The sequence below is a fragment of the Verticillium dahliae genome, genomic scaffold (assembly GCF_000150675.1).
Source record: "Verticillium dahliae VdLs.17 supercont1.12 genomic scaffold, whole genome shotgun sequence".
In the NCBI taxonomy this organism is placed as follows: domain Eukaryota; kingdom Fungi; phylum Ascomycota; class Sordariomycetes; order Glomerellales; family Plectosphaerellaceae; genus Verticillium; species Verticillium dahliae.
In genome coordinates, this window is record NW_009276943.1 from 139,356 (window position 1) to 153,104 (window position 13,749).

General features: G+C 59.9%; 5 protein-coding genes across 5 annotated transcripts in view; 2 read left to right on the forward strand and 3 right to left on the reverse strand.

Moving 5' to 3' along the window:
* Positions 1-1,306: 1,306 nt before the first annotated feature.
* Positions 1,307-2,832, reverse strand: VDAG_06336 (uncharacterized protein; the record flags this gene model as incomplete). Its single annotated transcript, XM_009658714.1, has 2 exons — positions 1,307-2,294; positions 2,375-2,832. 2 exons carry the CDS (start codon positions 2,830-2,832, stop codon positions 1,307-1,309), a joined length of 1,446 nt encoding a protein of 481 aa, XP_009657009.1.
* Positions 2,833-5,611: 2,779 nt separating this feature from the next.
* Positions 5,612-8,230, forward strand: VDAG_06337 (uncharacterized protein; the record flags this gene model as incomplete). Its single annotated transcript, XM_009658715.1, has 3 exons — positions 5,612-6,396; positions 6,471-8,067; positions 8,123-8,230. 3 exons carry the CDS (start codon positions 5,612-5,614, stop codon positions 8,228-8,230), a joined length of 2,490 nt encoding a protein of 829 aa, XP_009657010.1.
* A 946-nt stretch (positions 8,231-9,176) lies between these two features.
* Positions 9,177-10,214, reverse strand: VDAG_06338 (uncharacterized protein; the record flags this gene model as incomplete). The annotated part of the gene is made up of 2 exons (XM_009658716.1): positions 9,177-9,729; positions 9,826-10,214. 2 exons carry the CDS (start codon positions 10,212-10,214, stop codon positions 9,177-9,179), a joined length of 942 nt encoding a protein of 313 aa, XP_009657011.1.
* Positions 10,215-12,472: 2,258 nt separating this feature from the next.
* On the forward strand, positions 12,473-13,030 carry VDAG_06339 (uncharacterized protein; the record flags this gene model as incomplete). Its single annotated transcript, XM_009658717.1, has 3 exons — positions 12,473-12,747; positions 12,822-12,910; positions 12,978-13,030. 3 exons carry the CDS (start codon positions 12,473-12,475, stop codon positions 13,028-13,030), a joined length of 417 nt encoding a protein of 138 aa, XP_009657012.1.
* A 437-nt stretch (positions 13,031-13,467) lies between these two features.
* VDAG_06340 (glutathione synthetase) overlaps positions 13,468-13,749 on the reverse strand; it is a gene marked incomplete at both ends in the record, with an annotated part of 1,783 nt that continues 1,501 nt past the window's right edge. The window contains one exon of the mRNA XM_009658718.1: positions 13,468-13,677. Coding sequence (XP_009657013.1) covers positions 13,468-13,677 — 210 coding nt within the window. The remainder of the gene's footprint in view (positions 13,678-13,749) is intronic.

A 13,749-nucleotide genomic window follows, 5' to 3' on the forward strand; every position in this document is an offset into this window, starting at 1 on the left:
ACCATCACAGCGCAGCCATGGTGCGGAATGAATGCCATGGAACCGTTGCCTCATCAAACGAAGATGGATATTGAGGTCTGATTTAAGCCAAGGCTTGTCCCACGTTATGTCGGCTTTTACAGGGCCAGAATGCGACGAGACGTCTGTCCTCCCGGAAACTCCATAAACCTCGACGAGACATGTGACACAGGCCTGCTTTCTTTCCTTGAGACCTTTGACCCGCGTGTCTCGGCTGCTTTCAAGGCAAAATCTCCACCCTGCAGTTTGCTCCTGAGCCTCGCACAGCGACGGTGCGCGGAGCAGGACCACGAGACATTGTGTTCTCACATCGCCACCGGACCAAGTGGCTCCCGTAGCACACTGTCGGATGGCCTCGAATGGCCTCGATTCTCGACCGGCTGGGGGCTGGTTCGAAGGTCGCGCGGAAGTCAATATATGTTGCTTGCTTGTCAGCGGCTTCTGGTCTTACAGAACGCCTCGAATAGAGTCGCCGTTCCGAGAGAGTCAAGGGGACACCCGAACAAGATGCTATCTTGCAACCCCCAGGTCTCAGGGAAAGAGCACCTTGCAGCTGTCTGGAAGATAGATGTAAGGGCAGTAGAAACCCGAGCCAGTTTGGGAATAGGGGACGGCACACAGATGGCGATCTCAAGATCGATCGAAAACCGCCCCCCTGCAAAAGTTCGTGTCCATGGTGCGGATGAAGGAGCCGCTCAATCGTTTGCCAGTCTTCGTTTGAAAACGGCCTTGGCCGGCCTCGTCTGTGAAGAAAGGGCAGCCAAAGGTCTCCTTCTCCGTTCTCCTTGCCTCGTCCGCCTCTGCCGCAGTCTGCGACAAGCATGGGCGGCGGAGGTCGGGACCCGTCGATGGTTCACGACGTCCCGCGTTCCTCGTAACAATCACCTGACTGAACAAGGTGGCCGGCATGCCTATTGAACTCAATCGCTTTGCCTGTCTTAGTATGCCTGCCAAGGATAGAATGCGCATTCCAGCCGGTTGACCAAGGTCGTCACTAGGCATCCGTTTGTCATTTCTTTCCACTGTGACGATTAGCAGTTCACCAATTGAGATTTTGCAATCAATCACGTGCCACCTCGTCAGAGGCATGCTGTATAAGGAAAACGGGGATAAATATTATTGCATCAGGTTTGATATGCTGTCGACCACCATCCGTGGTCCCTTCCGTCTCGTCTTGACTGTCCTGGTATCGAAACCGAGCCGCCCTCCCCGGCTGCCCACATGTGGAGAAAACAGAACGCCGCGCACAACCAGAGAAACATGCCGTGCTGTCCCTAAGGCTGCCAGGTCACCACCGGGACAGTCGGCTCAGCGGCCTATCGCTACCGGAGCGCGACTGGCCCGATGACGGCCGTACCGACCGGGCGGACCGCGCCGTCTTGTCCGGCGCGCGCTTCTGGCGCTTCAGCAGCCCGAGCAGCGTCCTGAAGGGCAGCAAGAGAACCGACGTCAGCGCGCGAAACGGCAGCATGCACAGGCTCCAGGCCGACTCGGTGAGCCAGCGCAGCAGGCTGGGCTGGGCGGCGCTGTTCTTGGCGGCGGCGGCGGCGAGGGCGATGGCGTCGCCGAGGCGCGCGTCGAGCACGGCGAAGCGGGACTCGGTCTGCATGGCGAGCACCGTGGCCTTCTTCTCGTAGCGGCGCACGGCGCGGTTGAGGGCGTCGAGTTCGGGCTGGATCGCGTTGCGGACGTCGCGCAAGAGGGCGGCTTGCTGCTTCTGTTCGGCGGCGCCGTTCTGCTGCTGTTTTTGCGACGTGCCCGCTGTTGTGGCTGCTGCTGATGCCGGGCGCGCTTCGAGCGCCTCGATCCTCTCCTGTAGCGTGGCCATGTGAGTGCTGTTGGCGGCGACCTGACTGTAGGGGTTCTCGTGGACGTAGCGCTGGAGTCGCAGTGTGCGCGACTGGACGAGTCTGATCATGTGGGACATGGGACGCAGCTCGGCAGCCAGGAGGAAGATGGACAGGTTGTAGTTGGAGACGAGGCCCTCGGAGGGCCGACTGAGCTGCGCCCGAATGGTGTGGAGGAGGTAGGCTCCCAGGATGGGGAAGAAGAAGCACGAGGCCAAGGCGAGGACCTCGTGCAGGTACAGCTCGGCGAGAGCATCTGATGTCGCGTCCGTCGCTGTTCGTCGTTTGATGTCAGGCTTGGCTTCGGCGGAAGACGCGTCCGCGGGCTCGGTTTCGCTTGTGGGATCGGGATCGCTCTCGTCGTCGACCGCGAGGGATGAACTTAGCTCCTCGTGGAGACGTACTTCCTGCGCGGAATGGTACCAGTTCCTGGTGACGGTGTCAGCTCACGTTGTTGTATTTTGCAAACGATCATGTCGCGTCAAGGGGGGGGAGGGGTGTAGACGCACCACGGCTGCGTCACGGACCAGTGCAGGAAAACGGCGGACAAGCCCAGCAGCATGACGTCCGTCACAATGGCACTGCCATTCTGGAAGAGGATACCCCCGACAGCGGGCAGCAGAGCAAAGGCGATGGGCAGGTGCGTCCACTTGGAACCGTCTTCGGCCGAGGGCTTGTGGCCGAGGGGTTTTGGGTTGAAGAGACCGCCGGCGTCGCCCAGGCTGTAGTCGGAGAGGGTCGAGTCTCTCCTGCGGGGGACGTCATAGGGGCCAGAAGCTGTGGCGGCGGCCGACGTGACGGAGGATCGTGGGCGGCGGTAGGACTCGTCGATGGTGTTCGCGCGACGGATGGCGTGGCCGTTGGGCGGCGGCGGCGGCGGCGACTTGACCGTCGTCGTGTTCGTCATGTTGGGAAGAGTCGGCGGCGGCGGCGGCGGCGGCGCGCGTGGGGGACTGTCGTCAGACATGGTTTGGTGATGGCGGGTCACGTTTGTTGCGTGCACATTGGCCGCATCAGCTTCGAAGACGGGAGGACGAGGCCGGCGGAAGGGTTGCCTGGCTGGAAGAGCCGTGGCAGGTGTAGGGGTGGGTACATCTGACAATGGCAGGGCGATGATGATGGGCAGGAAGTCAGAGTCGCGGGCGCCGAGCGGGGGGGCGGAATGTCGCTGTCTCAGTAGTACGCTGTGTGTGTTGTACGAGAAGGAAAAAAGAAGGACTGTGGCAAGTGACGGAGCGTGATGAGCCTGTCATGATGCGTAGCATGGGCTGCCAACTCAGCTGGAGGTACAAGCTAGCTGGCTACCTAAGTAGGTAGCTTCAGCTCGAGGCCGGCCCCTCATTGATGGACGGAACTGGAGGTGACGTCGTGTCTATTTGCCTTGGGTGACAGCCATGCTTTGTGTAGGTAGCTGAATGAACTCAATGGTCTACAGCCTACAGCAGAGGTGGTGCTACGTTGAGGCCATGGGGTTTCTGTCCTCAGCTCGAGATAAGAGTTGTCTTGGCTTTGCCAACACGTAGGTGCCTTCTTGACCCTCGGGTCGATGCGATGCGATGCAGGTGCCTCCTTACATACCTGGGTACTACCTACCTTAGGTAGCTGGGTACTTGCCCTAGGTCCTGTATGTAAAGGTGATGAGTGGAGGATCACGTCACCTCTCTGTCCCCGCGGGGAAAGATCAGATGGCCGGCTCCTGAGTCGCTTCCTCCGTTCCTCGACGCAAGGTGGAGGGAGGGGAGGGGGCCTCCTTCCCGCTGATTAATCGTTGGCCCCACGAGGCAGGTCGGTGGGCAGGTAAAACCATGGCGTATCATATCGTATCGTATCGTATCGAGCGAGCCACGCCACTCAACACAAACCAAGGCCGTCTGGCATGTCGTGGCATGTCTGTCGATCAAGTTACTGTGGTGGGAGGCCCCAGAGGTGGTCCACCGCACTCAACTCAACTCACTCTCTTTTTCTCCCAGACGTGTGCATCAGAAAAATGCCTGCCTGGGTTGAAAGAGACGCTAGTGAAAGGCTGCACTGTAGCCGAGAATGGACTTCTGGAGATGGCTTCAAGGGACAAGGGCTGCAGGCCACAGCATGCATGGTTCCCCGGGTTGCATCTCATCAATGACGACCAACCCTTTTGTTATGCATCGATCCTAACGTTGCAATGGCAATGCTCATGCTATTCTTTCATCTGTAGCCTGACTTCTCAGTAGCCTGACGTCTCGGTAGCCTGACATCTCGGTAGCCTGACATCTCGGTAGCCTGACATCTCGATAGCCTGACATCGTCTGTAGCCTAACACGATAACGAGCACAGCGCGTCCATCAACCGGCTGATCCGGAGACCAGACGACGAGCAGGGCTGGCGCGTCGTCAAGCCCTCGAAATTCCTCCAATTCCAACTTTTATGCGGCTTTGAACGCACAGACGGTTGCTGCGCACGCAGCCTGCCACCCTGCCACCCCCGGCCCGCCATGACATTGAAGCCTGGCGACGGGAAAGTGAGAATCGGGCGCGCCGACATGAGCGGCCCTCGCGTAGAAGAGAGTTCTGGACAATACTCGATGGACTTCTTCTTTCGACTGACCGGACCAGCGACTTGCCGGGGGCCTCGAGACCAGGGTGCAGCTCTGTATATGCTACAGTCTGCTGCGTTCGGTTTGGTTCGGCTTCCGTCCCAAATCCAAGGCCGATTGAGCCCTACCAGATTTGCCGATCTGATGATACAGCAACCCCTGACTAGCACCGACCTACCTGCATACCCATGATGAGAAGGGGGGGTCACTGGAAATCCCAAAAGGGGTTGTTCGTTCATGGGTAATTTCGGCCCAAAAGGGCCTTGGTGACACGTCTTGCCACGTTCCTTGACACTCGGGACTGCGCTCACCAGGATCGCCCTGTTTGCCGCCACGAGCGACGGGCAGTTTCGTCGTCGCGCAGTCGTGCAGTCGTGCAGTTGCGCAGTCGCGCAGTCTCGTGTCCAAGGACGATGGCGAACCACAGAACCCGTCGATATATGGACTTGGGCTCCCGACTGGTTGCAAAGGGGCGTCCACTCAACGACGGCGTGCCTCTCTTGATTTCTTTTTCCCTTTCCCCACAACGACGACTCATCGCGCTCGTCCTGCGGGCACCCATCCACGGCGTGAGCCTGTAACAAGCTCGCGCACGCTCAGACACGCATGTCTGCCCTTGCAGTGCCTCATCCATAGTGCCGCCAGCCTGGCCAAAAAAAGACTGTCAAGACAGCCAGACGAACCACACACACACACACACCCACACCAGATCGGCCAGACCGTTACAGCGCCGGCGTGCCAGTAGCTGGAAGTGGAGGAAGAAGAAGAAGAAGAAGAGGAGCTGGAGCCATGCAAATGCAAATGCAACGGCGAGCAAACAAGAAAGAAAACGCCTAAAAGTGGTCAAGTCTTCTTCTTTCTTTCCTGCCCTTCGTCCCCTGCCCCGCCCCCTCCCCTCTCTCTCTCTCACCCCCTTGTCCCGTCGTTATATATCCATAAGCAGGGCTGCTGTTCCCAAGCTTTTCTACCCTTCCGTCCACTGGCTGCCTAGCTTGCCCCTCTCTCTCTCTCTCACACACACACACACACACACTTTGGTCCATTGCCTTCTTTTGATCACAGTTCATCCCGCTCTCTACGCCGACGAGCAACCTTAGCTGCCTCCGGGGGGGTACCAGGCCGGCCCTGAAGGCGCACGACGGAAGCGAGCTGAAGGACCGGGGAGGGGACCAGAATGCTGGGACTCGATGCGCGCGCCGCTAGACCGCTCTCGGCAGTCCCCCTAATTCGACCAAGAAGCCGCCCCTGCCACTGCAACGGTGACGGCCGCTGCACCGAGACGGCTGCACCTGCCTCGACACCCGTGCCTGCACCTGCCACTACTCCTCCGCTGCCACTGCCTGCCACTGCCACGGCCACGGCCACGGCCACTGCCGTCGCTGCTGCTGCTGCTACCACCACGACAGCACCTGCTGCTGCTCCTGCCTCGAGCTCGAGCCCGAACCTCGTCACACGGGCGCTCATCACCAACGGCCCCAGCTCCCGCGCCAGGTCCCAGTCCAGGTCCCAGTCCAGGTCCCAGTCCAGGTCCCGGTCCAGGTCTTTGTCCAGGTCTTTGTCCAGGTTTCCGTCTTGCTCCTGTTCCTCCTCCTCCTCCTCCTCCTGCTACTGGTGTCCATCTTCTTTTTTTCATCACCCACAAACACGCCCATCACCATCACCAACCCCGACACCAACACTGACCCCTCAACTCCTTCTCTCAACGTGCGATTCGGACCCATCGACTGCTAAGACTCTGCCAACTGCCCACCACCCGCTCCAGCAATCCGAGGTTTCCCATTTGGGCGACACCCCCACAAAACCTGCAGCACCCCCAACACCCTCCAAAGGCACAGTCGGAGCCGGAGTCAAAGCCAAAGCCAGAGGCACAGGCATATTCATAGGCACAAGCACAGGCACAGGCACAGGCACAGCACCACCTGAACCCGCCGGCCACTCCTTTTTGGGCGACGCCTGCTGGTACCACCCTCACCACCACCTGGCCGCCCACGACCAACTGGAGCGACGATCTCTCTTCCCGCTCGCCCTTGTAGCTGCGTCCCATTTCGCTTCCGCGCGACGCCAGCGACCCTTCCTCCTATCACTGCCGTCCGAGGATCTGGCTCATTCAATCCACCTCGACGCACCAACCCCCATCACCGCCGCGGCACCCCTCGAGACGACTTTGGTGCAGAGTCTTCGAACGCGACGCCGACCTGCTGCGCACCCCAGCCTTCCCCTTCCTCGCCTCCCGCTCCCTCACCCACTCCCACCATTACCACTAGCCTGCGACGGGACCGTCTCTTCGGCGGCTCGCCCCCCCTCGCCTTTCCCACGGCTTCCCACGCGAGACAAGTTCCAGACTCCATCCCGTCGTCCACCATAGATGCATTTGCCAATCCGCGCCTGACCACCCTCTCCCATCGTCAGCCTGTGTACCCCGGCGCTTCCACCTTGCCGTCGCCTCCCGCACCCACCGCTCCTGTCCACCGCCGCTTCGAGTCTACGCGCGGTGCCGCCTACATCCCCCGCGAACCCTTCGTTCAATCACCCTTCCTCAGCAAAGCCTCCGCCACGCCTCGCCGCCTTCGTCGTCTGTCCGGCGCCGCCCACCTATGGAACCCGACAAACTCGACACCGCGACGTCCCACTGAAAATAAGCAGAGGCGACGGCGACCCTCGACGCCGCCACCTGCCAACGTCCCGCTATCCCATCCCGCCCTCGACAACTCGACCGATCCTGCCGACCCCGTCACCACCGGCGCAGGCCACTATCCCCTGCTCACACTACCCGAACTCCGACAATCCCGACGTTCCGGCTCGGGTCGCGGCAGTCTCCAATTCGACCACCGCGGCAACAGCGATCACCGTATCAGCCTGCCCCGGTCCGTGCGCCATTCGTACGACGAAAAGAGAGGAGCAACGAGCTCCAACCCTTCGCCAGTCGATCCCGAGCAGGCATCGGCCGGCTCCGTCCAACCCCAAGAGGTCGTCGACAAGGGCAAAGGAAAGGCCATCATGACACCGCAACCAGACGAACAGCAGAGGGGCTACTCGAGGGACCGCTCGAGGGACCTCGAGCGGGGCCCCGACATCTTGGACCCTCGCCGCCACTCCAATCTCTCGGCCGGCGATGGTATCGGGTCTGCCATGTCCTCAGACTCGTCCATCATGGGCGAGGAGGTCGGCGACATGGGCGAAGAATGGGGCCCGCAGCACCCATGCTACCCCCATCTCAACCCACACGTACCTCTTGACTCTGCCGAATACCAGAACACGCGTATCATCCGCGTTCGCAGGGACTGGCTCATCGAAGGCGACCTCGCGCCGACCTTTTCTAACCTCTACCCGGAAATCCTGGATCCAGCTGGCTTGTCGGAGCAGGAGTTTCGCCGCGTCATTGAAAAGCTCAACGGCGAACTGATTCCCATCTTTAACCCCTACGACTGGAGGAATATCGTCGACAGCATGCTCGGACTCGTCACAGGCTGGCTGTGGGATGACTTTGGCCTGACGGGAGTCAAGGCACGCCTCACGAGGCTGGAGAACTGGATGGACCAGTGGAACAAGGAAATCGAGAAGACGGCTGGAGCGTACGAGGGTGCTTCGGCCCCCAAGCTCATTCCCCTCCGGCGGACGGGCTACATGACTGTGAGTTCAGCACGATTCCTCTCCTCGCCCGAGATGCCGACTGACATGACGATAGCTGGACATACAAATATCAGACCCCGAGGTCGCCGCGGCACCCAGCACCCCCGGTGCCTCGGCGACTGGCGTGATGCCCATGGAGCCACCAACAGCCGTGACGGCGTGAGCACCTTTGCGGGCGTCGGACTTTTTTTTTTGGTCTTTTTTCCTTGCCCTCCGCTTCACAGATCCTATTCATGTTCTATGTTGTTTTAATTGTCTACATGGGAAGGGGGGCGCCTCGGCATCCCACGAAACGTTTACGTTTTTCACGACCTGGGTTCTCTCGCGGGGTAGATATCCAGTTGTTTGCTCATACTCGCCACTTTATACCAAGGCATGGCGCGGCGTCCGGTTTCTGGCTTTGGCAGTCGAGGGAGGGGGAGAGGTGCATGGCTGTTGTACGTTGTTGGTGGATGCATCGGCGTGGTTCGGCTCGACTGCGAGGTGTCTTTGCATATACAGGGTTTCTAGTGAATACAGTATTGGCCTTGTCGGCCTTGGGTTCAGACTTGTCCGTAGGCGCCTGATGAGATGCTGTTGTGGCCGGCGGTCCATGACTAGCTGCCTGCGACTAGTAGTCCATGATCAACAGCTGCTCCGTAGATGTCACCTTTGACAGCGCAAAATGTCACGAGCATGAAGCTCACTAGCAAGGAACTTTAAGAAATGGGACACAATCAAGACGCGAGCAGCGAGGCGACAAAAAATTCAACGCCAGCATGCTGATGCACTAGTAAACTCGCTACAGGGCAGAGCACCGCCCTGACATGAAAACGGCACGTCGTGGCAACGAAGACGAAAACGCTCTCTCAGTCCGTCGAGGGGGGAAACTAGCGAGAGAATAAAGCCTCTACAAGCAAAAGGGGAAGCCAGAAGGAAACAAGATCAACGTCGGGGAACTCTTTCCCTGATACCAAGTCGCTGCGCATTTTCTTCTTTTTCCATCCAACGGCTTCGTGCCGCGGTCCCTGTTTTCACCCACGTCACCAGAAAATCGACCCCTCTCACGCTTCTCGCGCTTCTCACGCTTCTCACGCCCCGAATCATCTACAGACCCCGACTGGAGGCCGTCACCGCGCATGCATGGAGATGGACGTCTCGACCGTGACGGCCCGCGCGTCCTCGGCACCGTTGAGCCTGCCGGCGTGCTGGCCGGCGGCGGCGTCCTCGCCGTCGTCATCCGACCACACGCGCGTGGCTGTGCGCTCGCGGTCCTGGGGGGGCAGGTACGCGAGGCTCACGTCCGAGCCGGCGCTGCGGGGGGCTGCGTCGGCAGGCAGCGGCTGGAGGGCCATGTGGGACGAGGAGGAACGGGGTCCAGGTCGGTGCGGGCGGGCGCGGGGGCCGGCGAGGAATCGCGGCAGCGGGAGGGTCGGCAGGGCGAGGCTCGTGCGGAACAGAAAGGGGTTGCGGTGCGGCTGTTTTGGTGGTGCGGGAGAGGGGGCGCGAGGGGGTGTTTGTGCTGCTGCTTCGACGTCGACGGGCATGATGAGGTCGGGCAGGCTGTGCGACGGGTGGCTGTGGCGAGCGGTGCTGCTGGAGGGGCTGCTGCTGCTGTGGTGGCTCAGCTGGCGAGTGGTTGCACGCAGGCTGGGCTTGAGGGTGCTGGTCGTCGTCGTGTCACTGTCGGATGAGAAGAGGGCGTTAATAAATTTGTGAACACAATGGATATGTGAAGATGGGTCTGAAAGGTTAACACGGTTGGGGAGGACGACTTACGTTCGCGCGCCCCATGAGCCGGTGCCGCTGCGGCTGCCGCTGCCGCTTTGGTCGCTGAAGTTGTAGCCGTCGCTGTGGTGCAGACGTGGGAACATGGAGCCGAGGCCCACGGCGAGCACGGCATGGCGATACATGCGGCGGGCGTCGACGGTGATGCCAAAGTAGATGAAGATGACGACGGTCGTCAGGATCGGAATGTACTTGTTGTTGAGGAAGATCCACGGCACCTGGGTGGACGGCATGAAGACGATCGAGTCCCAGGGAAAGGGGGCGGCCTCGTAGCGGATCTTGTGGAAGTCAAAGGGCTGCAGAGGAAAACTGCTGAGGCCGTTGAGGACCGCGTGCGCCAGCTGCAGGGGCAGGTAGGGGATGAGGACGGAGATGGTCATGAAGTAGAGCCTGCGCCTGGTGCGGTTCTGACGCGAGGAGGCCGAGCTGTTGGAAGACAGTGCAGTCTGCATTCCTCTTCGAAGCTCACGATAGCGTTTAAAGGTCAAGACTAGTTTCTGTTAGACGACTTGTTTCGCGGAAGTGAAGTGATGAGAGGAGAGGCCGAGGTCACGGGGACGTACTGGAATAAAAGGCCGAGACCAGGGCAAGAAGAGGCGCGGGCAGCAGAAAGAATACAAAGTAAGGCCAGCTGCCATGGACCCTCCAGTCGCAACCCACGAGGGTGATGATGATGTATCGCTGCGCCGTCAACGGATAGATCCACGCCATCTGGATGAGGGGGATCGGGAACATGATGAGAGCCTGGATGAGATTCTTCTTCCTCTTTTCCCTGTGGGTCAGGGGATTCGCGCGCAGCATGTTGACTTGGTCGGAGAGGTTGCGACTGATGGCCAAGCACGAGGTCGAGTAGAGACACATGAGAGGTACGTAGAGAAAAGCGTGCAGGTCACACCAGCCGTAACCGGCCCACCACTGGGTCGTATCGTCGTTGCGCCAGAGGAGGGCGTTGATGACGGTCAACATGTTGAGGCACATGACGTCGATGATGAAGACGACGGCGGAGAACTCGCCATTGCGCCAGAGAAGCCGAAGGGGAACCAGACAAATGAGATTGTTGAGAAGACCGAAAACGACGCGGCAAACCAGGTTCGCTGTGAGAGAGGTTGGAGAGACGTCGTCCGGCACGGGGAACGGAGAGAGGACCAGCGTCTGGGCCGCGGCGGCCATTTCGGCGACGGGTGCCATCGAAGCGGCGGTGACGAGGCGTGCTCGATAGTAGGATCAAGTGAGGTTTTCTTTCTTCTCTTTCGTGTGCGTGTGTTTTTCGTGAAGCAGACAATACGCTTCTCGAGCCACACCCAGAAGAGTGTCCGTCTATCTTTGAAGAACAGGTACGCAGGACGAGTTGGTGATCGTGGGCCAAGATGGATTCTGGTGGCACCGATTTGCGCAATGCTGCTATCGAACGAGCATGTAGAGACCAAAGAATTCAGACTAGTTCGTCAAAGAAGGGCAGGCTGGGACGAGAAAGAGTTCCATGGGTACGAGACAGGATCTAGGGCGGAGAGGGCAGGGCAGCAGCATCTTATGATGAGGCTCCTATCGACAGTGTCATTGCTGGCGGGTGGTCGACCCCTCGGTCAATGGAGCAATAGGTCCCAATAAAGCGCGGCATTGCTCAATAGCGCGGCTGATGAAGACGCCGGGCGCGCGAGGCAGAACGAGGCAGGCACAGCAACAGAGCAGCGAGATGCGACGGCAGGGGCGCAAACATGATGTATCGAGCGCCAGTGCCCCCGACGCAATAAGAAAGCACGGCAGCTTCGCCGTGTTCGCCGTGTTCGCCGTGAGGATAAGTGGCAAAAGTGACGACAAGAGGCAGGTGAAGAAGAAAGACGGCGGCGCGCAAGATGGGAGTAGCCGCTCGCGGCAAGACCGTGTCGTATCCGAGACCATGAAGCTATTCAGGGCCTCTATTCAGACCAAAATCGGGAAAAGGCTCGGGCCAGGCCTCCTCTCCCGGGGCCGAAACGGATGACGGCTCGACTACAAGTAGCGCTGCCATTCCTCGCACGGCCGCCGGTCAGCTAAGGGTTGTATGGGATTGGGTTTGCCCCAGCCACCATGGGACCTTTGCGTTGCCTGTCGGCCTGTCTCCTGGAGTGATCTGCCGCGATGCCGTCTGCAGCTTGCGGCCATCGACGCACGGTGTCTCTTCATCTTGCATTGCCGGCCAGATGCACGGTGGATGGGAGCATGGCTTCTTAGGCACGGGGCATGCCTGAAAGACGACAGATGGGATGCAGAGCTCGGAACGGCTGTTGTCATGCTCGTGGCAGCGTAGTACCAAGGTTGGAGGCTTGGAGCTGTGGAGGAGTCGTCTATTCAAGCCCCAATCGGGAAATGGCCGTTAGAGGCATGTCCTCTTGATGCATACAGCTGTAAATGCATACACCTTTACATGCATGAAGTAGCCTTGCGCACGGGCCAAGTCCCAAGGGAACCCCTGACCGCGTCCCAAACGCGACGGCATCTTCAGCACCTCGACCCTGGCGCATGAATTTGAACATTTCCCCTCTTCCGACAACGAAATTCGACAACGAAAGCCAACCGCCCATCGCATTCCATCTCCCGCCCTCCTCCAGCTCCCACCATCACCATCCAACATCTACCGCCCAACAGTATCTTGCCCACCATGTCTGCCTTCCTCCGCCCCGCCCTCGCCGCGCCGCGCATGGCCGCCCGCACCTTCAGCACGACCGCGTCGCGCGGCGTCGCCCGCATCACCATCGTCGGCAACCTCGCCGACACGCCCGAGCTCCAGGCCACGAGCACCGGCCGCGAGGTCCTCAAGTACGCCGTCGCCAGCAACTCGGGCCCCAAGGACAACCGCCAGACGAGCTGGTTCCGCGTCGCCAGCTTCGAGCAGCCCGGCCCGCGCCGCGACTACCTCCAGAGCCTGCCCAAGGGGTGCGTGCTCCCCCAGTCTACTTCTTCTCTCGAAGCTGCTTGAGAAACTGACCGTGGCTTTTTTTTCTGTCCAGATCCCTCGTCTTTGTCGAGGGCGATGCCTCCATGAACACCTACCAGGACGCCGAGGGCAAGACCAGGAGTTCCCTCAGCATCATCCAGCGTACGTCCGACGAGCACCTGTCAAGGCCCCTCCAGAAAGAGAAAGAGCTAACCACGACATGTCACAGGCAACATCGAGGTCCTCAAGCGCCCCTCTACCGGCACCGCGCCCAGCGAGTAAGACTTTTGGTCCCGAGTATGGAAGTCATGTTGTACCATTGCCCCCCTTGTCGCCATCTGAACCTGTATGATCGAGCTTCTCTCCGCTCTGACACTGTGCTACCATTTCGTTTGTTTTAATTTTTTCTACTGTTGGGGCTGTTATCGGACGATGTGGGCTGTTGACTGGATGGTGTACGGAAATCTTCACTTGGGGGGGGGGGGTGATTTGATACCACGATGAATATCCGGTTCTCCGCTATGGTTTAATGCTGGTCTCTCTTCGCTTGATGTGTGGACCTTTGATCAATCTCGAGAGCTCTGCGCATGGCAACGATGAATTCTATCGGCAGGTTGATCCATCATGACCCTTGGCATGCATTGTCTACTGAGACAGCCCTGTCTAATGAGGCAGCAGAATGGAGCCGCAGAATGGAGCCGCAGAATGGAGCCAGCACCCTACACCAAGCTCGGGCTGTCCATGCACCCAAACCCCGCCGCCACGCCGCCCTCGTTGCTCGTGTCCCCCTTGGTGCGCAGCAGGCAGCCGGCCTCCTCGTTGCGCAGGACGGCGCCCGTCGCCTGGTCCCACAGACACGTGCCGTAGATGCCGAGCTCGCAGACGACGCCGCCGGCCTCGAGCGCGCCGTTGCGCAAGATGACGTTGGCCTGGCGCGGCGGCGTGATGAAGCTCCATGAGAATGTACGCGCTCCATCCCGCCTCGCCCGTCGGCGCCAGTA